This window comes from Schistocerca serialis, chromosome 12 (assembly GCF_023864345.2).
Source record: "Schistocerca serialis cubense isolate TAMUIC-IGC-003099 chromosome 12, iqSchSeri2.2, whole genome shotgun sequence".
Taxonomy (NCBI): domain Eukaryota; kingdom Metazoa; phylum Arthropoda; class Insecta; order Orthoptera; family Acrididae; genus Schistocerca; species Schistocerca serialis.
The window spans coordinates 120,380,853-120,405,676 of NC_064649.1; the positions used below are offsets into that span (position 1 = coordinate 120,380,853).

At 42.3% G+C, this 24,824-nt stretch overlaps 1 protein-coding gene across 1 annotated transcript in view; it reads left to right on the forward strand.

Moving 5' to 3' along the window:
• Positions 1 to 11,338: 11,338 nt before the first annotated feature.
• Positions 11,339 to 24,824, forward strand: part of LOC126428244 (probable cytochrome P450 304a1) — a 34,599-nt gene continuing 21,113 nt past the window's right edge. Inside the window, exons 1-2 of the mRNA XM_050090159.1 lie at positions 11,339 to 11,507; positions 23,923 to 24,171. Coding sequence (XP_049946116.1) covers positions 11,408 to 11,507; positions 23,923 to 24,171 — 349 coding nt within the window. The 5' untranslated portion in view covers positions 11,339 to 11,407. The remainder of the gene's footprint in view (positions 11,508 to 23,922; positions 24,172 to 24,824) is intronic.

The following is a 24,824-nucleotide window of genomic DNA, read 5'->3' on the forward strand; positions in this document are numbered from 1 at the left end:
CAAAAATGCATTATAGTTTCCTGAGGAAATAGACAACTGAGGTTATCAACATTAATGTTATGAAGTAAATAGTACGGGTTTAAAGCCTTCAAAAAATTGTCTACAGGCAAGGTTCAACTGATCATTGAGTATATTACCGTCTTTGAGCGCTAGATGTTTAAAAATAAATAACTCTTCCCACAGATCTAGTCTCCGTCCTTTAACTTGTCTGTGTAGGATAACCGTGTCTTCTAACTGTTTAGGCGTATGGCCGGCTATCAAGAGGTGTTCAGCAAAAGTAGAGTTGTGAACATTAGCTCCTTTTTTTACCTAATAGATGTTCTTTATATCGTGTTTTAACAGCCCTGCCTGTTTGACCAATATAATATGAGGGGCAGTTATTACAGGTTAGTTTGTATACACCTGAATTAGAAAACCAATCGTTAGCAATTTCTACTGAATGTATAAGATTTCTTTTTAAGCTGTTGTCTGTAGAAAAGGAGACGTTACAGTTATATTTTTTATTTAGAAGACGTTTAATCCTATACGAAATGTTACCCAAGAAAGGGATGGAAATAAATTTTTTAGTTTTTGTGGTATCTGTGGGGAGGTTATTACCCAAAGTCGAACAATTTTGGGAAATTTTCTTATTAAGCAATTGATCGATCATATTCTGGTTATATCCATTATTAACAGCAATCGTTTTGATGACATTCAATTCCTTTTGCTGATCCGCAGGTGATAAAGGCGTGGTTACCATTCGGTGAATGGCGGAATGAAAAAACGCCAGTTTGTGCGCTTTAGGATGAGTTGAGTCAGCAGGAATGACATTATCTGAATATGTTTCCTTACGGAAGATATTGAAATGAAAGGTATTATTTTGTATAGAAATTGTTAAATCTAGAAAATTAAGCTCACGTTTATCATTTTTTAAATCTAAATACATGGAACCGTTGCTGTTACGCAGCTATGTTTAAAATAATGAAATTCTTGCCTGCCGAGGTATCAAAAGCTGCTTCCAGGTATATGGACATCCAATTAAAAATTGTGAAAGCAGGTATGGCTATTGACTTTAATCAACAGTGCCTAGATAAAGACATTATCCCTGATTACGTGAAGGCGTACGTAAACTTTAAACAGTGTAACAGAGTGCCTTCTATTAAAAAGAAGTTAGTGGGTTTAGTCATTTCGGATAGCATAGTGAATTTGTACAAGAAAAAAGATGTTCTTAATAGTGAAGCCTACTGTATACACCTATTTTTAACTAAAGCTTTTAAAGATCTTTGTAATTTTCAAATTGACCATCTGTTAAATAGTATCAATGAATGGCTCTTTAATCGTAAAGAAGAAATCAAGGCTAGACATGAAAGAAAGCTTTTGAAGTTTAGTAATAGGACCACAAGAAAAAGTGTTAATACAGCAGACAATAGTGGCAAGCACCTATTTTATGAAAGAGTACTAAATAAAACTAATATCACTTTTACGCAGGCTGAGAATGACTTATTGTGTAAAGGCTTTAAATATAACTTGCCTTCAAAACTCGATAAATATCCAGTTATTTGTAATCTCATTGTAGATCTGAAAACCGGTTTAGAATCTCTGAAATTAGATAAAACGGAGCAAGTTAAATGTGCCTACGAATGTAATAACATAATAGAAAAAGAAATTAAATTATCTCCTAATAGTCAGTCGGGCGAATGTAGTATAGTAAATAGCATTAATCATAAACTTAGAGAACACGACGCCTTAGTCACTAAGAGTGACAAAGGTAACACCGTTGTCGTGGCTTATAAAAATGAATATATAGAGAAAACTGTAAAGTTTTTTGAGGAAAACGACATCACTGAGGTTACCGTAGATCCTACTGCTGAACTGCAAAATGAAATCCGACGTACTCTAACTAATTCCGTCAGCCTGTTTAATAAGTTTCAAAAGAAAGGGCTTATAAATATGAACCCGAAACCACCCGTGCTCAGAAGCCAGTTTAAACTGCATAAACAAAATCATCCGATCCGCCCTGTAGTGAATGGTATAGGGAGTCCACATCACACTCTTGCTAGGCGCCTCCATTTTAAAATTAAAGATGCTTTCATATTTGAAAATAACTTTTCTATAAAAAATAGTAAGGAATTAATTAACAATATTCAATCTGTAAAATGTACACCTGACACTAGACTGGTGTCCTTCGACATCGTCAGCCTCTATACAAATGTCCCGGTTGATGAAACCATAGACCTTGTAAAAGAAAATCTTTTTAAGCATAAAAAACTAAGTGAAACTCAGATTGCTTAACTTATTGGTTTGCTTAAGGTCATATTAAAATACAATTATTTTACATTTAATGGGAAAATGTATGTACAGCCAGATGGTCTAGCAATGGGTAGCCCCCTCGCCGGTATTCTAGCAGAGGTTTTCATTAACGCCCTGGAAACAGCATTTTTCAATTCTAGTTCAGAATTACACCAAAAAATCCGCTATTATGCACGTTATGTGGACGACATTTTCATTGCTTTTGATGGCACTGACCATGAGTTAGAGCAGCTTTTCAACACTTTCAATGGTTTACATGAAAAAATTTCCTTCACAAAAGAACTTCAAAATGATAAACGTGAGCTTAATTTTCTAGATTTAACAATTTCTATACAAAATAATACCTTTCATTTCAATATCTTCCGTAAGGAAACATATTCAGATAATGTCATTCCTGCTGACTCAACTCATCCTAAAGCGCACAAACTGGCGTTTTTTCATTCCACCATTCACCGAATGGTAACCACGCCTTTATCACCTGCGGATCAGCAAAAGGAATTGAATGTCATCAAAACGATTGCTGTTAATAATGGATATAACCAGAATATGATCGATCAATTGCTTAATAAGAAAATTTCCCAAAATTGTTCGACTTTGGGTAATAACCTCCCCACAGATACCACAAAAACTAAAAAAATTATTTCCATCCCTTTCTTGGGTAACATTTCGTATAGGATTAAACGTCTTCTAAATAAAAAATATAACTGTAACGTCTCCTTTTCTACAGACAACAGCTTAAAAAGAAATCTTATACATTCAGTAGAAATTGCTAACGATTGGTTTTCTAATTCAGGTGTATACAAACTAACCTGTAATAACTGCCCCTCATATTATATTGGTCAAAGAGGCAGGGCTGTTAAAACACGATATAAAGAACATCTATTAGGTAAAAAAAGGAGCTAATGTTCACAACTCTACTTTTGCTGAACACTTCTTGATAGCCGGCCATACGCCTAAACAGTTAGAAGACACGGTTATCCTACACAGACAAGTTAAAGGACGGAGACTAGATCTGTGGGAAGAGTTATTTATTTTTAAACATCTAGCGCTCAAAGACGGTAATATACTCAATGATCAGTTGAACCTTGCCTGTAGACAATTTTTTGAAGGCTTTAAACCCGTACTATTTACTTCATAACATTAATGTTGATAACCTCAGTTGTCTATTTCCTCAGGAAACTATAATGCATTTTTGTATCTCTAAGCTCACTACCTTTTATGCAATGTGATTTACTTATGATGTATGGCTGCCACTACACTGGCCCTCATGTAATTCTCGCTTATCCTAAAACCTCGGATCCCAGTGAATATATATTAACTAGATTGTGGACCAGCTTTCATAATTTATGTCTTAAGACGCCATTACTGTTTATTTTAAAGTTTTGACTTATATACGTTTTATGTGCTTCACTAATATGGTAATATAATTTTATTTTGGCTGTATATGCCACTGCATGTAACTCATGGCGTATGCGCCACCTACTTTTTTAAATATGTTCCTACGTTATTGTTTCTAAGGCTCCCACATTGTCATAACGGTAATGTTAAATGCTTTCCTCTTATTTACTGTCACTCTATCTAAGGACGCAATTAACATTTATATTTTACATGTAGCTTCAGTACCCCAATCGGCACTTAGTACGCGACCTGAGCGCCACCTGCCCTGGTCGCTGTGCTACCACGCAGGCCGATTTTATTCAGTTGCTTATGCGCTCTCCAGCTTCCATGTACTTAATTTTATTTATCTGACAAACCCTACTTTTAGGGCAATATCTGATTTTGACTAATGGAGCTACGGAGACGTTTGTAAAAATGGCAACGACGTATTACTCCATGTTAATATAATAGTGTAAGTACAATAAATTCTTCTCATATTCTGTAACACAAGTTTCTCTTAATATATGTTAAACTCTAATCTTGACTTATGTTTCCAGTACTTGGACAACATTACACACACGGAACTCAATGCCCCTATCACTACACAGGATCTCATTGATACACTCCGCACAAAACGCAACACCGCTCCTGGTCACGATCGTGCCACCTACCGTCACCTTCGTGAAGCTCCTGTCTCTTTCCTCTCCACCCTGGCCAGGCTCTACAATGTAGTCCTGTCCACCGGTTACTACCCCGACCTGTGGAAAACCTCCCGTATCCTCATGTTCCTTAAACCTGGCAAACCGCCGTCCGCCGTCTCCTCCTACCGTCCCATCAGCCTTACCTCGGTCTTCAGCAAGGTCCTGGAATCTATCCTCACCCGCCGCATCCACCAGCATCTCCGCCAGCACCGCCTCCTTCCCGTCACCCAGTGTGGCTTTCGGCCATCCTTCTCTTCCGACGATCTTCTCCTTCACCTCACTCATCTCCTTTCCGAACAGCTTAATTCCCGTCGCTCCGCAATCTTCCTCTCCCTTGACCTCGAACGCGCTTATGACCGCGTCTGGCATTCCGGTCTCCTCTTCAAGCTCCAAACCTTTGCCCTTCCCATTAACTATGTCCGTCTGATCGGTTCCTTTCTCTCCCGCCGTCCTTCCTATGTCACCATCCATAACACAGATTCCTACGCCGGTGTGCCCCAAGGCTCCGTCCTCTCCCCCCTTCTGTACCTTTTGTACACGGCGGACATGCCGCCGCCGTCGCCCCCCGTCCACCTCCTCCAGTTTGCCGATGACACCGCCTTCCTCGCCCTTGCCCCCACCCTGCAACGCTCCCAACGCCTTCTCCAATCCCATCTTGACCGATTCACTGCTTGGTGTAACCAGTGGTTGCTCAAGGTCAATCCTTCGAAAACCCAGGCGATCATTGTAGGCAAAACCACCCCTTCCTTCCGCCTCCTTGATTTCTATCTCACCGTCTATGGCCGTCCCATCGCCCTCACTCCCACCCTTAAGTACCTTGGCGTCACCCTCGACCGTCGCCTCTCCTGGACTCCCCATCTCCGTACAATCCAAGCCAAGGCACGTTCCCGACTCCATCTCCTCAAGCTCCTTTCCGGCCGTACGTGGGGTCTGGACCCCTCCACCATCCTCCACACCTATAAATCCCTCATCCGCCCTATCCTTTGTTATGCCCATCCAGCCTGGATCTCCGCCCCCCCTTCCTTTTATAAATCCCTCCAAATCCTTGAACGCCATGCTCTCCGCCTCGCCTATCGCATCCGTCTCCCCTCCCCCACGTGGATCCTGTATGATCTCATCCCCTTCCCCCACCTCCTCCTTTTCCTTGAAAGGATACAGATCCTGTACACCTCCCGTAAACTCGATCCTCCTCACCCGCTCGTCTCCCCAATCCTCTCCCATCCCCGCCCGCTGCCGCGCCTGTATTCCCACGTCCCGCCCGGTCTCCATCTCTCCACCCTCCTTACTCTCTCCCAAGGTGGCTTCCGCCAGCTCCCCCTCCCTGATGATGTCCTCCTCCCCTCCATTTACCCCTCCTATCAACTTTGACCCTGCCCCACCACCCACTTCCGGTGTCCTTTCCTTTAGGCACCCTCCCTCCCTCCCTTCTCTTCCCTTCCCTCCCCTTCTCTTTCCTTTTCCCCCATCCCCCCCTCCACCACTCTTCCCCCCGGGCTTCCCCTCCCCCTTCTTCCCTCCCCCCTTTCTCCCCTGCCCGTGGCATCTCCGCGCTCTCCTCTCCCTCTCCCACTCCCCTTCCTCCTCCTCCTCTCTTGGCAGGTCCCCGGACTCGCACACGCATGGTGAACATTCGCGCGCCGGAGATCATCGCCATCAGTGTCTAGTGTGTGTGCTCCGTTTTGTGTTTCGTGCAGTTACAACTCCACTGTTCACATGTGCCGTCGCAGCTCTCCGTGTTTTGTGCGCCGTGTCACCAAGTGTTAGTGTTTTTTCGTCCAACGTGAACGGCTTCTTTTTTTTTTGTTTTTTGTAACTACTTTCTTTGCCCGCCATTTTTTGTATTTTCTGTGTCACCTATCTCATATTATTGTACCCCATACGGCTGAAGAGCGGCGTTTTAAGCTGCTGCCAGCCCGCCTTGTATGAGGTGCTGAAAATTACAATAAAGGAAAAAAAAAAAACTTGACTTATGTGTATACCTTTCATATAAATCACGATGTTCATTCCCTCAGGCTGACTTCTGAAGAAGATAGGTTTAAACTTATCGAAACCTAGGTAAAGATTACTTTATCCTTTGCAACGGGTCGGCTGTTTTTAGATCTAAATACGTGGAACCGTTGCTATTACGCAGCTATGTTTAAAATAAGCTAAAATCATTTCTTCTGGACAACTCTTTCCATTCCAGAGACGAACGTTTATTTAAAAACTGATAGCCGGCCGCGGTGGTCTCGCGGTTATAGGCGCTCAGTCCGGAACCGCGCGACTGCTACAGTCGCAGGTTCGAATCCTGCCTCGGGCATGGATGTGTGTGCTGTCCTTAGGTTAGTTAGGTTTACATAGTTCTAAGTTCTAGGGGACTAATGACCACAGATGTTAAGTCCCATAGTGCTCAGAGCCATTTGAACCATTTTTGAAAAACTGATAGTATGTCAAAAATTGGTTTTCAATGTAAATGCGTACAGCTAAAAAAAAATGTAATCACTAATGTTAATAATCATCATAATTTCGATAAAAATTTGTTCAAAATGTAGTTCTTTTTGAATCATCTATCTTCTGACTGGTTTTATGTGCGCCACGACGAATTCCTCTCCTGCGTCGATCTCTTCATCTTAGGATAGCTACACTACTGGCCATTAAAATTGCAAACCACGAAGATGACGTGCTACAGACGCGAAATTTAACCGACAGGAAGAAGATGCTGTGATATGCAAATGATTTGCTTTTCAGAGCATTCACACAAGGTTGGCACCGCTGGCGACACCTACAACGTGCTGACATGAGGAAAGTTTCCAACCGATCTCTCATACACGAACAGCAGTTGACCGGCGTTGCCTGGTGAAACGTTGTTGTGATGCCTCGTGTAAGGAGGAGAAATGCGTACCATCACGTTTCCGACTTTGATAAAGGTCGGATTGTAGCCTCTCGCGATTGCGGTTTATCGTGTCGCGACATTGCTGCTCGCGTTAGTCGACATCCAATGACTGTTAGCAGAATATGCAATCGGTGGGTTCAGGAGGGTAATACGGAACGCCGTGCTGGATCCCAACGGCCTCGTATCACTAGCAGTCGAGATGACAGGCATCTTATCCGCACGGCTGTAACGGATCGTGCAGCCACGTCTCGATCCCTGAGTCGACAGATGGGGACGTTTGCAAGACAACAACCATCTGCACGAACAGTTCGACGACGTTTGCAGCAGCATGGACTATCAGCTCGGAGACCATGGCTGTGGTTACCCTTGACGCTGCATCACAGACACGAGCGCCTACGATGATGTAGTCAACGACGAACCTGGGTGCACGAATGACAAAACGTCATGTTTTCGGATGAACCCAGCTTCTGTTTACATCATCACGATGGTAGCATCCGTGTTTGGCGACATCGCGGTGAACGAACATTGGAAGCCTGTATTCGTCATCGCCGTACTGGCGTATCACCCGGCGTGATGGTATGGGGTGCCATTGGTTGCACGTCTCGGTCACCTCTTGTTCGCATTGACGGCACTTTGAACAGTGGACTTTACATTTCAGATGTGTTACGACCCGTGGCTCTACCCTTCATTCGTTCCCTGAGAAACCCTACATTTCAGCAGGATAATGCACGACCGCATGTTGCAGGTCCTGTACGGGCCTTTCTGGATACAGCACATTCCCCAGATCTCTCACCAATTGAAAACGTCTGGTCAATGGTGGCCGAGCAACTGGGTCGTCAGAATACGCCAGTCACTACTTACGGCCAGAGGTGGTTGTTCTGGGTACTGATTTCTCAGGATCTATGCACTTATGAAAAGATATGTGTCTCACATTTTGACCTACACTACAACATATTCGGAGTATATTGTCTGGCATTAGGAACATGCTTATTAATAATTGTGATGCTGTACCTGTTGGTTGGTAATTTTTACTGGCAAAATGCAACCTAACACCAGATTGCGTACTTACGGCTATCCTGTGTGGCCGTTTTTCAGTACGACTTGAAAAGAGGGAGAGATTATTAACTGATCACCGATGCGTCGGTTCTCGATTGTGTTCAGGAGACGTACGGATTGATTACGCGAATAATTGACCTTTTGACCCGGATTGCCTTCACGCAATCAGAATCCTTGATGAAAATGCGTAAGGAACCTATTTGAATATAAAAATGGAAATGAAAGCAAATTAGTGGAATTTTGTAAGACAAAGATTAACAGATCGGAAGTTGAACACATTAGTGGTCTCCCAAATACAATCGAGACACCGCGATAAAGAGCGAACCTGTATCAAAACTCAAATACAATTTGAACATCATTTTTGGGTAATGAAAGAAAAGAATAAGAAGAAAATTACTGCACCATAAGATATTAATATATTTTGAACAAATTGGCTTTAAGCTTCTAGACATTGACAAATGCACAATAAATGCATGAGTTAAGGTACGTTTACACTGGGATACATGTATCGCGACATGTATGAGCGACATGTCAATTTGACATGTCGCGATACATCACCTCATACAAAAATTCACGGAACTTGTATGCGGACCCTCCAGCTCATACATGTCGCGTATACATTTTGTATATCGCTTTTTGACCATATACGCGACATGTATGAGCGACATTTGAAGAACTCGCGCATGCCCAGTACTATCATTTCCTGTCGTCTTGTCGCCTGCCGGTTATTTTGACGATTAGCGCATGCGTAGTACCAGGCTCTTTGGCGGCTGTTTGAGTTTTCGAGGTGCCGACTATCGTTTCGACGTTAATGTATCTGTATAGAACATCAAAAAGTGCCGTATGCAACATTATTCTTCGTGTTTGCGAGGCCATTGTGCAAGTTTTATTCCAAGACGTGAAGGTAAAAGTTTTATATATATAACGGTATGTAATACATTCTACAATTTTTTGATGCATCTGGCACGTATATCAATTTTTTGCTATTATTCCGGCGGCCTCGCGTGATAATGTTGACAACGGATGCCAACAATCGTGTGTGAGACGTTGGCATTAGCAATCGCGCGACAATGCAAATGTTTTGTAATGAAATCTTCGTTTCAAGAGGAATCCCCAGTGGCCAAAAAACGGAGTGTTACTGCCAACTGATCCTCTGGTGGAATCGCTTCCCGAAAGTTTGTGTTGGTTTTGGACACAAGAGGAGCGACAAGTGATAACAAACCGCGGAAATCCTACATACTCATCCTAACATAATTTCTAAAATATGCGCCATCCTTTAGCGTTAATTCGCGAGAAACTCTCTCTGCCACCATCTACGCTTCCTCCGCCTTTTCTTCCTATCATCTTCCAAAAAAGCAAGTGTACCAGCACATAAAAATGTGAAATCTTCCAAATCGTCGTCGAAAGCTATCGCACAGTGATACATATCAACCAGTGTAAACGCACGCTCAAATATGTATGAGGTTGATACTTGTCAACTCATACAAGTCGCGATACATGTCGCAAAGTCGCATATACATGTATCTCATACATGTGCCGATACAAATCGCAGTGTAAACGCACCTTTACATCTCAAATTTCTTTTGTAAATGGCGCAATCCAATAATCGCTGCTTTGTCAGTCCGTTCCTCCTTAAAATTAAATGTCCTTGCGTGTGCGTAAGTACATTGTATCCACACCCGAGTTACTGAAATGTTTGTTAGTCGTTTCACATAGTTTTTACACAAAATAAAAATGCAACTTGTAGCAATGCTATGTAGTACGTCTTAACATGTCGCGAGCGGTTCTAGGCGCTGCAGTCTGGAACCGCGCGACCACAACGGTCGCAGGTGCGAATCCTGCCTCGGGCATGGATGTGTGTGCTGTCCTTAGGTTAGTTAGGTTTAAGTAGTTCTAAGTTCTAGGGGACTGATATCCTTAGAAGTTACGTCCCATAGTGCTCAGAGCCATTTTAAAACGTCGGCGACCAAAAGTACAAGGGATAATGAAATCTCTAGAATATTTCTTAGCAAAAGATAGATTGTTCTTTCTTCTGTTTCGCAGCTTCTTGCTATCAAGCGCTGCTGCAATGATTTTAAATATCTGCGCCGAGCGGGTCAAAGTGTTTATTTAGACTATTTAAACGCTGGACGCGCGTTTTGGTATAGGCGCACATTAAAAAAATATTTCATCTCTGTACTCTCGCGCTGTGATGCTTAGCATCTTTACGAACTACAGCTCGTTGGCTGTTCTTTTCTTTAATGACAAATATCTCACATGAAAATTAGCTGAAATCCACTAATACTACAATCGGAATCGGCGAATAACACTTGGGTAGGTAACTAACTAACTGACCAGGCACCAGCGGAACTCAGAATATCGGGAGTTATAGTGGTACCTTAACTACCCTACGCCACACACCGTAAGCTAGCTTGTAGATGCCGTAGATGTAGGTGCAGGAGTGAAGACTTTAGATGCAGAACTCCGCATTGAAGGGAGATTCAAAAACCACGCGAGTGTAAGAGGTTTTGCGAAGCTGTTTCAACTTCCTGACGACGCAAATAGCTTTCGCTTGTGATATGAGCCGATTTTGATACACCACGTGACTGGCGTCCCGTGTTTACCTTTCCTCCGAACGATACGCCAGCGGTGCCGCAATATGCGGCACGCGATGACTCGAAGGTCGCTGGGAAACGTCTAGTGCTCCAGATAGGTGCTTACTCATCGCAGGTAGCGAGATAAGTCGCGAGCCATGCAAAACAAGGATGAGAAAGGATAGCGATTTTTACTGCCGCACTGCAGGCGTGTGTTGGTTTCGCTTCTGCAGAATGACAGCCTCGCTTCCTCCCGAACTGCCGCGTGTGATGACGTCAGCATCTTGTAGAGATGCTGGCACTACAGGAGCGTGTTTACTCATCATAGGTAGCGAGATAGGTCTTGTGGGGGAGGGGGGGGAGGGAGGAGGTGGAGTGGCTGGTGGTGGGGGTATGATACGGTTAGGGGGAAGGGCGATGGATGGACATTTCGGTCGGCTCCGCCTTTAAAACCACCCGCACAGCTGCTGGTGTGTTAAGTTGTGTTGCGTCGGAGTATCTCGCAGGAGTGTACAGTAGAGACACTGTGCTTGTCGGCCATGGCGATTGCCGGAATCCTGCTCGCTGTCTTAGCTGTGGGGCTGCTCGCTTACTACGTCATCAAGGCGGCCTATGACAAGCCCCCCAACTTCCCGCCAGGTACGTACGCAGTCTCACGGCGGTCAATTATTCTGACTAGGTGGTCGTAAGCTTCACAATTCGGAAACGTCGTTATCTGTTGCGAAACACGACAGAAATAAGATGGGAAATGTACAGCTGCTGCAGAGTATGACAGTCAACCTTCCTATCCAACTTATTATGATTTCGCTTCGGTATGTAGAACCAATAGCTAGCTTTGAGGTTTGTTGTTGCTGTTGTTGTTGCTGTGGTCTCCAGTCCAAACACTTGTTTGATTCAGCTCTTCGCGCCACCTTACACTGTGCAGGCATCTTTGCCTCTAAATAGCTACTCCAGCCTAGGTCCATTTGATTCACTGCATTCGATCCTCGTTTTTCCTTCTGCAATCTTTACCCTCCAGTATTAAATTGACGAACTCTATATAGACACATCTGTGCTCAAGAGTGTACACATTGCAAATCAGTTATTCCTAAGAAAAGTTTATGTCTCTGCAAAACTTCCGATACCAAATGATGTTGTCACAAACTTACTTTTTTACACTCACGTATTTATCAAAGAACAATATTGCTCATAAAAATAGAACAGATATTAGTGGGTCTTTTAAATAAATTAAATATTTTTATACACAAGGTGTACAACTTGGCTTCCGCCTTTTCCCCCCCAGCATTTGAGGCTTTAATGAAACAAATTGGTTACACTGGTATTATTCAAAGTATTTTCCATCGCTGTCCACTACTATCTCCCATCTTTCGGGTAGTGTACGAATTCCGCCTCGAGAAAATTCTTCATCTTTTGAAGCGATCCACGAATCGATGCAATTTGTGACTTCTTCATGAGATCGGAAGTGTTGGTCAGCCGGCCGGAGTGGCCGAGCGGTTGTAGGCGCTACAGTCTGGAACCGCGCGACCGCTAGGTTTAAGTAGTTCTAAGTTCTAGGGGACTGTTGACCTCAGAAGTTCAGTCCCATAGTGCTCAGAACCATTTGAACCACATTTTGTTGGTCAGCCAGACCATGCGTCATTGATCTAAACAGGTTATAGCCAGGGGGAGCAATGTCTGGAGAATACGGCGGATGGGATAGGACTTCCCATTTTAACGTTTCCAAGTACGTTTTGACCTCTTTTGCAATGGGGTCGAGCGTTGTCGTGCTGCAAAATCACTATATCGTGCTTCTCGTTGTATTGCGTCCGTTTGTGTTTAAATGCTCTGCTCAAACGCATTAATTGCGTTCGATAACGAGCGTCTGTGATTGTTTCACTTGGTTTTCACACCTCATAGTACACAACGCCGAGCTGGTGCCACCAAATGCAGAACATGATCTTGAAGCCGTGAATATTCGGTTTGGCCGTCGACGTGGAAGCATTGCCGGGATACCCCATTGATTTGCGTTTAGGGTTATCGTAATGAACCCATTTTTCGTCCCCAGTCACAATGCGATGCAGAAATCCCTTCCGTTTTTGCCTCTGAAGCAGCTGTTCACAAACACACAACGTCTCTTGGTTTCAGCTCACACGGGAGCCAAGTTCCTTCTTTCTGAATCATGCCCATAGTATTGAGACGTTTTGAAATGGCTTGCTGTGTCACTGCCACCAATCGTGCCAATTCCTCTTGAGTTTGACGCGAGTCTCCACTCAGCAATGTCTCCAATTCTGCATCTTCGAAAACATTCTCTCTTCCACCATTATGCCGGTCTACGACGTTAAAATCACCGTTCTTGAAGCGCTGAAACCACTCACATTCTTTCACTAATAGCATTCTTACCATACATACTTGAGAGCATTCGATGAGACTCAGCAGCTGTTTTCTTGATATTGAAACGAAACAGTAACACCTCACGCAAATGACGAGAATTAGGCTCGTAAACTGATATTTACAATCAAGAACAACTTTATGATGCAGACACAAATCGACTGATGTTTGAATGAGGTTATGTTGACCGAGGTCCAAGCTAACTGCCTGACGTCTGCGATCTGTTTCTTTCGACCGCTACTTACCGTTGTCGCCACCTATCGGCAAACGGCGGAAGCAAAGTTGTACACCTTGTAGAATCTCAGTTATGAAAATATGTCTCTATAAGGGGCGGGAGATCCAAAACTTTGCATTTGGGGGCGTTGCCCCAGTATACATGCTCAGTACACTCCTGGAAATGGAAAAAAGAACACATTGACACCGGTGTGTCAGACCCACCATACTTGCTCCGGACACAGCGAGAGGGCTGTGCAAGCAATGATCACACGCACGGCACAGCGGACGCACCAGGAACCGCGGTGTTGGCCGTCGAATGGCGCTAGCTGCGCAGCATTTGTGCACCGCCGCCATCAGTGTCAGCCAGTTTGCCGTGGCATGCGGAGCTCCATCGCAGTCTTTAACACTGGTAGCATGTCGCGACAGCGTGGACGTGAACCGTATGTGCAGTTGACGGACTTTGAGCGAGGGCGTATAGTGGGCATGCGGGAGGCCGGGTGGACGTACCGCCGAATTGCTCAACACGTGGGGCGTGAGGTCTCCACAGTACATCGATGTTGTCGCCAGTGATCGGCGGAAGGTGCACGTGCCCGTCGACCTGGGACCGGACCGCAGCGACGCACGGATGCACGCCAAGACCGTAGGATCCTACGCAGTGCCGTAGGGGACCGCACCGCCACTTCCCAGCAAATTAGGGACACTGTTGCTCCTGGGGTATCGGCGAGGACCATTCGCAACCGTCTCCATGATGCTGGGCTACGGTCCCGCACACCGTTAGGCCGTCTTCCGCTCACGCCCCAACATCGTGCAGCCCGCCTCCAGTGGTGTCGCGTCAGGCGTGAATGGAGGGACGAATGGAGACGTGTCGTCTTCAGCGATGAGAGTCGCTTCTGCCTTGGTGCCAATGATGGTCGTATGCGTGTTTGGCGCCGTGCAGGTGAGCGCCACAATCAGGACTGCATATGACCGAGGCACACAGGGCCAACACCCGGCATCATGGTGTAGGGAGCGATCTCCTACACTGGCCGTACACCACTGGTGATCGTCGAGGGGACACTGAATAGTGCACGGTACATCCAAACCGTCATCGAACCCATCGTTCTACCATTCCTAGACCGGCAAGGGAACTTGCTGTTCCAACAGGACAATGCACGTCCGCATGTATCCCGTGCCACCCAACGTGCTCTAGAAGGTGTAAGTCAACTACCCTGGCCAGCAAGATCTCCGGATCTGTCCCTCATTGAGCATGTTTGGGACTGGATGAAGCGTCGTCTCACGCGGTCTGCACGTCCTGCACGAACGCTGGTCCAACTGAGGCGTTAGGTGGAAATGGCATGGCAAGCCGTTCCACAGGGCTACATCCAGCATCTCTACGATCGTCTCCATGGGAGAATAGCAGCCTGCATTGCTGCGAAAGGTGGATATACACTGTACTAGTGCCGACATTGTGCATGCTCTGTTGCCTGTGTCTATGTGCCTGTGGTTCTGTCAGTGTGATCATGTGATGTATCTGACCCCAGGAATGTGTCAATAAAGTTTCCCCTTCCTGGGACAATGAATTCACGGTGTTCTTATTTCAATTTCCAGGAGTGTAGTACAGCTCCAATGCGGATATGTAAGCATCGACACGTAGCAAGGGATTGGTGTAATATTCGCGTCATTTCGACGTGTGTGCCGCAAATGAGGAAACGTTTACTGTGACGACGTTATTACCAAATGCATACGCACAGAACCGACGTGCTGTTATTCTTTTCTTGGCTGCCGAAGGACAAACACCGGCAGATATCCACCGAAGAATGAAGAATGTGTCTGGGGCAGCATTTCTGTCGAAAACCACAGTTGTGCAAAAATTCGACAAGGGTTGCTGCTGCTTCGTGAATACGCACTTCCCAATATCGCAAATGTTACGTATGAGTTACGACAAATCAACTGGGAGACACTCGATTATCTGCCCTGTAGCCCTGATCTCTCCCTACGTAAGTATCACGACTTCGATCCCTTAAAAAAGGTCTCGAAGGGTCGACGATTCCTAGTGGACGAGGACGTGCAGCAAGCAGTTACCGAATTCTTCACACAGCACGACACGGTTTTTACCAAACGGGAATCTTCAATCTGGTGTATCGGTGGGATTATTGCCTCAATGGACGTCCCTTACACGATTTCCTTTCTGAACAGTACACGTAGTCTGACTAGAGATAAAAATTTTGGATCATTTTGACAAAATTACGATTTCAAGCTACTTTTCTTAAAGCCGTGACCTTCGGAGATCTTCAGTTATTTTAATAGTACAAAAATATAGGTGGAATGTTGGTATTAAAATCAAGGCGAATCAGTTGTGTTTCGAAAATGTTGTCTACGATGCAATGTAATTCTTACTTACTTCAATTAATCCCCAATCCAGCAAGTGTTCTGGAAAGGAAGTTTTGCTGCATCTCCGTTACCTGTGCTTTGTAGTGACATACCAATATCATAAAGGATAAATAATTCTTGTAATTCGAATTTTCGTAAATTATGTGTTTCTTGAATTTCAGTGTTGTTTCCATGTTCTGGTAACACTGGAGAATATTTACGAACTGCAGTCTATAAGAGATTAGATTGTGGATCAGTGCAGGTTATTTGCGAGGCATGGCCAATAAGAGATTAGATTATGAATCACTGCACATCTAATTGCTTCACTGTCTATCAGTATTGAATTATTATGTAGTTTTAACCATATTAGAAAATTTTAGCTTGTAATCAAACATTGCCAGATGGACGAGGTTAATTCTATGTCAGTATCCCGGATAGCATAGAGAAGGTTGTCATTCCAATTACGAGTCTTAATCTCTAACGCATAGCGTAAAAGTATCGACTGCATTTCTCGATACCTAGCCTGTTTACTTTTGGACCATGGCCACCGATCTGATTATACAGTGAAAAGATAGATAGCACACAAAATGTGTTACACCATCAACCACGCCTTCTTTTACTCAAGCCACGCCTTAAATATCTTTCTTCCCCAACCGATTCAGTACTCGCTCATCAGTTATTCGAAGTACCTATCTAACCATTATCATTCTTTGATGGCACCACATTTCGAAAGCTGCTACTGCCTTCTTGCATGAACTGTTTATCGTTCACGTTTCAGTTCCATACAAAACTAAACTGCAGACGAATACTTTCAGAAAAAAACCTGCTGATACTTAAATTTATACTCGATGCTAACAATTTCGTCCCTTTCAAAAATGATTTTCTTGCTACTGGAAGCCTGCACTTAACATCGTCCCTACTTCGAACATCGGCAGCCATTTTGCTGTCCAAATAGCAGAACTTCAATGCCTCATTTCCTAATCTCGTTTCCACACAACCATCTGACTAAATTCGACTGCATTCCGTTATCTTTGTCGTCCTCTGGCAACGTTCATCTTAATAACATCATTTCAAGATACTGCCTATTCGCTTCTACTGCTCATCCAAGTCTATTACCGTCTCAGAATTAGAACGTCATAGGCAGGACTTGAAGTTCTTTTTATTTCTTCTGCCTGGCCTTTAATCCCCTTTCCACTTTTAACGTTGGTTTCCTTCACAGCTTCCTCATTAATAACATCAGGCCTAAGCTACAACCCTATCTCACTTTTTTCTGAGCTACTGCTTCCGCTGCATGTCCATCGTTGTTATAACTACAGTCCAAATCCTGTACAAGTAGTCAAGTAGTAGGTACACATTCGCTCCTTGTATTTTATCCTTGCTACCTACAGATTCTCAAAGAGTGTATCCCATTTAACGTATGCTTTAGGGGTAACATATTTAAGGGGTAACATATTTAAGAGGTAACATCACTGTGACGGCCTAAGAAAAGCACTTCTTTTTTTATCACAAAATAGTTTGTCGGAAAATATTACAGATTATCCTAGTGAGCTTGAGGTGATCTGCGCCACACACTGTAGCTGGTGCCACTTTGAATCTGGAAAAAGGAAAGAAATATCTAAGTAATCTACATGAGTATAGCTAGTGAACCACACAGGGGATTTTAGAAATATTTATCTTTGCGTAGTTGGCGGGTGTTTGAATAAAGTCATTCTATTCCCACCAAAACACGGACAGTCATTTGGTAATAAATGTTGTTTAAATTTACGTAATCGAAAATTCCCTACGTGGTTATGCTATTTCAAAACTGTGGTTAAATTTTCAATTGAAAAGATTAAAAATTGTTGGAGTTATACTATGTGTCGTTTCGAAAACTCGTATTGCGAGAGAAACGTGTCTGAAGTTTTGAAATGTGTTACAGACACGAACACATGAAGAAATTCTACTTTTAGAAAACTCTTAGTGTTGATACGCTATCCCAGGACCGACTTTCGCACTGTTGCCGTTCCGACTGAAAACATATCCAGTAGTTTATCACAGAACGGTTGAAATATCGGTCGATGCAGTTAAATGAGCGAACAAAACGTTATAATTCCGTTAGCCCTAGTCCAGGCATTGCTTGGACGATTCGACGCTTGATTTCATATGCGTCCGTATAAACTTACTACTTGGTATAACGGCTTCTGTGAAGTTTGGATAAGCAATAATTATCGTTGAGCCCAAGCCTCGAAGACTTCGTTCTTGCAACGTGATTTCTGCATTGCAGTTTTTGCAGGTCACGTGTTGAGAAACAACAAAGAAAACAGCAAGAACATTTATAATCCTATAGCTCAATCCGTAATGCACATCAATATCCTTGTCACTGTCTTTCAATTTCGTAGCAGAGGCGCTGAGTCATTCTCTGAACTTCTCTCAGCCTCATATGTACTCTTCGGACGCTTTGATGACATACTTCTTCGACGCCGCGTCGGATACGATATTTCCGCACCTTTTCTGTCCGAGTACACTTACTCATCACTCATTCTTACTTGAAAGACAAAAAAGTACACTATCAGATCACAAATAAACTATCATTCGAAAATACTGCACATAAATATCAAAATTCGAAGCGAATGAGTTGTTTTTTCTTACACGCATTGATCCCTGATTGCACCAAGCTACGTATCATTGCTCTGAAATGCTTGTAACTATACCCAGACACTACAGGGGGTCTCGAGTTGGCACAGGTAGGTAGTTTTGGGTCATCTGAGGAGCTAGAGGAGCGGCTTGGAATTCCATAGAACACTTATTTTTCAAGGATTAGAATTTTTGCCTCATATTTTAGAAGGTTCGAAGCATATTTTAAGCCAATAAGAAATTGCTTGTTCGCAAATTCTGCTACCCGTTAAGGAAATCGAAATAAATTAATAAATATAAAAATTATGAATTTCTTCTGCGTTGATTAGTCACACTTTATGTCTCTAAACACTATTTTTTAAAAATGTCCGCCCCGGGTAGCTGAGTGGTCCGCGACAGAATATAAATCCTTAGGGCCCCGGTTCGATTCCCGGCTGTGTCGGAGATTTTCTCCGCTCAGGGACTGGGTGTTGTGTTGTCCTAATCATCATCATCTCATCCCCATCGACGCGCAAGTCGCCGAAGTGGCATCAAATCGAAAGACTTGCAGCCGGCGAACGGTCTACCCAACGGAAGGCCCTAGTCACACGACATTTATATTTTATTTAAAAATTTAAAAAATCTTGTTTATCATTATCTAATAAAGGTGGGTTTATTGTCACTTGGTATCCATTTGCATGTTTCATAAATCATGTGAGGCGCAATTCTCAATGACAGCAAATGACGTTGAATATTAGTTAAGCGGTATAGATCATGTCTCTTTTGTGAACAACAGTCTATTTCAGAAAAACAAAAATTTAGCGCAACTGGATTAAAAATAATGGAAAAAACTCAGTTTCATGATGATTACATACATTGTTAATATGTAGACACTTCAGTTTTTAATATCTAAATTGTCCAGCTACAACTTGTTTACCAACTCTGAGAAGGGAGGCTGTTACCACCGTTCATGTACAACATATGAAAGTCGATAATGTCGACCGCTTTTGGCTCTGATTATACTTTCTACTTTCTTATGCCGCAATTGTTTTAAAATTTGATAAAATAATACGGCATACTTAGTACAAAATATCTTATGAAGTTTTCGTTGTATTTTCGATGTTTCTCTGTTTTGCTACATCCTGTAGTAATGCAGCAGCGGTAATGGTCCAGGTGCGTCTGTTTTCATCACTTAGTATTCATAGCTGGCCAGTAACCGGTACTAACACGTCCTTTATGTATTCGGTTGTAGTGTCTTGTCCGGAAGAAGCATCTCAGAAACAGGCTGGAAGATGAACACCAATATAAGTGAAACAAAGGCAATGGAATGTAGGCAAATTCGGCCAGATAATGTTCGGAAACTTAGATTAGGAAATGAGACGCTAAAAACAGTACACGAGATTTGGTATCTGACCAGCAAATAAACCGACAGTTACATGAATCAGGAGAATACAAAATGTTCAAAGAAAATAGCAAAAGAAGCTTACTTCTGACAAAAAGAAGTGTGTTACCGTCGGAAATACAATTCAACTGCCAGAAAGTATTTTCTGATGGTATTCGCGTAGGTTGTAACCACGTTTGTGAATAAAATATGGACTATAAACAATACGGGAAAAGTAGAAAAGACGGCATTTGAAATGTGGTGCTACATTAAAGTGCCCTTTACATCACAACTTGATGTTAAGAAGAGCTACTTTGGTTCGTCCAAACCACAAACATCAGGGAACATTCAGTTCGGTAACACTTCTTTGGTAGGTGACAATTAACTTACATCTTCTCAGTGCTATTATGACTATGTGTGTTCCACTTTAATCTATAGTAACACTTTACTAAAATGTAAACCAATCGCGTACGAACACTACGTATTCACAAATTCACCTATACAGTAGAAGGATATATCCACTAGTATGAATTCTATATGTTTTTAAAACCGTTTCCATTGTCTGTCATCACCTGAAATTCACGAGGGAGGTGGTCAACTAATTTTTATGTCTACATGCGTTTGCTCTATTCTTTGCAAGATTAAGATGTGGGCTGAGAAATCGGCTTATACTTCTAGTCTTACATTTATGTACTCTGCCTTTGTTTTCAAAGAATGCCTGATTCCCCACAACAGACATCATACAAGGGTAAATGGCTTTTGCCTTAATTTTTTTAACAGCAATTTACATGAAGGCTGAGGACAACAGCAGACAGATTCCCTATAGCATATGTTTGTACAATGAATACTGCTTGACTAATTGCATACTGCTGCATACAATTATCCAAAGTAATGCTAATGACTGGAAGTACACAAAGTAATCCAATTACCTGTTGGTTTCAACACCAAAATCATCACTTACACAGCTATAATAAAATGTGATTTCCAACTCAAGTTCTGCTCAATGCAGGAATCCTGAACAGTCAATTTAGCGTACTTTCTTTCCTACATTGTCTGTTGTTAATGTTGCTCATACATCCTGCCTAGCAGAGAACTGGATGAACTGAGAATCTTTCAAGTTAAGTTCAAAAATGGCTCTGAGCACTATGGGACTCAACTGCTGAGGTCATAAGCCCCCTAGAACTTAGAACTACTTAAACCTAACTAACCTAAGGACAACACACACATCCATATCCGAGGCACGATTCAAACCTGCGACCGTAGTGGTCACGCGGTTCCAGACTGTAGCGCCTAGAATCGCACGGCCACTCCGGCCGGCTTTCAAGTTAAGTGATGTAGCATCATGACGAATAATGCAGTGCTTTTCTATGTACGTCATTAACGTTTTAACCAATCTCGAGCGGTTTCACTTGTAACACAGTGCCAGTGAAAAATATTTACTTTATGGATTAAAGTCTGTCAGTTCTGATGCACATGCTGGTGAATACAAACCAACATATAGTGAGCAGACCGACTTTTATTCATAACACGTGCTTCAATTTTTCTTTCTTCTGTGGCTACATCCTTATTGGATATGTTATGGTGCATGAGTCATCAGTAAATAGCATTGATTTTGGTTTATTGCTGTAACCTGGAAGGTCACTTGTGTATACAACAGAACATTGAACCCCGTATAACGCCAGTAGAAATTCGCGAAATCTCGATGGGAGATCTAACAAAATTCTTCGTTTTGACTTTTGTATTTTCAGTTACAGTCCAACAGTTATATAAAAATTATTTTTTGGAAGGTTTTGAGAATGAAGTAAGTGAATCAGATCATTTATAATTAATATCTGTCATAAATTATTAATTGAATGAGAGCATGTTTTACTCTATGATAAAATCTTCTCGGGTTGACAGCCGAGTCAATGTGTTGTTCTCTAGCAACGTTTCAGCATGTTTCTCACTTTCCATCTTCAGGCGAAGTGTCAGGTTCACGTCTCGTCCGGATCTTTATAGCCACGGGCTTCTCTGCATCCTCGGCGCCAATCGAGCCAATCAGGAGCAAGCGGAATCGGCGCGGAGGGGACGTGAACCCGACACTTCGCCTGAAGATGGCAAATAAGAAACTTGCTGAAACGTTGCTGGAGAACAACACATTGACTCGGCTGTCAACCCGAGAAGATTTTATCATCGACATTCGCGGAGAAAGCCTGCATTCTCATATGTTTTAATCTGTTAGGGAAGTTACCTTGAGAAAGTGACGATTCCCATGTGTGGCTGAGTACAAGAGCAGTGTCTGCTTAAAAATGGAAGTAGTTCAGCTAAGTTCATCTACGAGAATATTAAATATGACAATCTCCTCCAACACAATTCTAGTGGAGAATATTAAAAGTGAGAATGTAAGAGTTAAGCTTTTTTATCTCTGAGCCATCAAGAGAAATGGACAACGATATAACCACAAAACATAATTTCCTGTCTTATTGTCTGACTCGTGCTACCCCAGGATTTGTATTTATCAGAAAGCTAAGTTTTCATATTGGGGATCCACCAGGTGTAGCAATTATACATGTGCTTTTCAGCAGTATGTTTTTACATGCCTACCCTTCAGTATTTTTTTTTCCAAAATTTGTTGTGTTGTTTTGAATTTAGGAATGTTTCTCCCATGTATGGCAGATCCTCCTTACATAGTATTCCTTTTGCAGTGGGAGCTGCTAAATGACAATCATCAACATTTAATATTGCTACTGCTGCATTTAACTGGTGCTCAGTAATGGTTAATACACAGACTACTACCCCAATTTATAACGCTTTTAAAGAAACTATTAGATTAATAGCTCTGTTTTCCAAACGTATAGTGAATTTGTTGAATAATACTAAATGAAGTCTCCAGTTTGTCTTTCTCTGTGGTTTTCATAACTTCATAATTTTAATTTTGTTCAGTATAGTCTTTATAAATGGAAAAGTTAATCTACAAACATGAGCCCCTTCCACACTAATTGATAAGTTGAAGGAAGTTAGCGTAAGTGTTTCGAGTATATTTAAAAGTCACCTTAATCCCTTGTTACAATATTACTTAAAATAAGTGTGCCTTGAGATTCTATTCTTGGACCACTGCATTTCTTAACAAAGACAGCTTTCAGGAATGAAATGGGAAGGACAATCTTTTAATGTAATAACAACTTCCTACTGTATATAATGAGTGTGCTAACTATTCTTCAAAAATTTGTGTAACATTTGTGATTTTAGTATATCTATTGTCCTTACTATCCGCTAACTGAAAGATGTAAATGATAGTCAAATTTGTTTCGTTTCATTTAACTTTGGAGCATCCACAGTTCTTATTTTCGCCAAAATGTTCTACATCTGTGACTTTTTCTGAGTCACTGATACACTACCATGAATTACTAATGTTGTGTCTGCATATTCCCTTCACTCATAAATGATTTTGCAACTTCACATGTCAATAATTCACGAATAATTAAGAGGGCTCTATGCAGTAGCCAATAATACCTTACAAAAGGAAGCCTGATACGAAAGTCTGTAAGAGGTAGACTGTAGACATCAAATAGGCAAGTACACTTTCTTAGAAATTCTGTCTAAAATTTATCACAATACCTGGACGATAATGTTCGCTGTTTTGGCCATGTTGTATATCTCAGATATTCGAAGCATACCACAATGTTATATGGGCTCATTATAACTGCCTCCATGAATACGTCTTCCAAAGCTCATCGATCACGTAAATAAATAAATAAACGATGTTTTACTAATGAAGTGTCTCAATATATAATAATTATCAAGAATTCCTACAGAGACCATTCACTGGTACACACACCCATCCATCCATCGCTCACGCAAGTCCCATCTGTCAGACAGGAATTCTTCAGGGCAGTCCATATTAGAGATACGTTGTTTAAATGCTTTATGAGGTGTTGGGCTGTAATAACTGTTTGCTTGACTGCAGTTTTTGTTGAGAAATTCGATTTGTTGAGCCACAATACAATGATTCACATATTGGATCCTTTGAAAATGGCATAATACCGAAATGCTCGATCTGTAAAGAAACCTATAAGAACTATGGTGAAGACAAAAATGTTATTGTAGTGCAGTCCATCTGACTGTCGCAATATTTTGCTACACATATGTAATACATACTCAATCTTGCAGGTCCCCCTAGAATACCAATATGGGGCAGCTACATCCAGCTGCTTCTGGAGAACTACAAGTTCCCGTATAAAGTGATGCACGCCTTCACGCGCCGCTACAAGTCCAAACTAGTGGGCTTCTACTTTGGACCTCTTCCCGTGGTGGTCATCAGTGACTACGAGGCCGCCAAGGAGGCCTTGAACAACCCCGCTCTGCAGGGCCGGATATCCAATATCGCCATCAAGCACAGAATGCCACATAAGGAACTTGGTAAGTGCAGATTTAACTCACAATACCTTCTCTGGTCTGTAATAATATTCTTAAGGAATTCATCTAATAGAATACTGTTTACACACCAGTATCTATTATCATATGTTGTTGTGTGAATTATCCACACACAACAATAAAAGCTTTTAGAGTTTCCTACTAAAATTTATCATTATGAAGTATGAAACTGTTGGGCTCTTTTGAAGTGCGGCTACCACAGTGTTCTCTCTGCAGACCACAGCTTTCATTGATAAAACTTCTAAAAAATCTGTTCATTACATTAAGATGGCTCTAAAATACCTCTTATTTGTAAATGATGCAAGCAACATTGTTAATAGTTGAAATATAATGTAAATGACTTAGTTGAAAGGGTTCATTTATGTTATTCATCTATCAGTGAAAAATATTTCTCCATTAGGAATAGCCACAGTTAAAGAGATGTGTATTATACAGTAGCATGATGGAGGTGGAGGGCAGGCTTGCTGATGCACTGAAGTACAAGAGGCTAGCAAACACTGGACACAGCAAACTAAACTCGCCAACGGTGATGTTTACTGCGATCCCTATTCAATATCTGGAATAGTTATGGAACTGTAGGAGTTCTGGGAACAATTTGTTAATGCCAAATGGACGTGCGTTGCTAGCTGAAAGGTGTT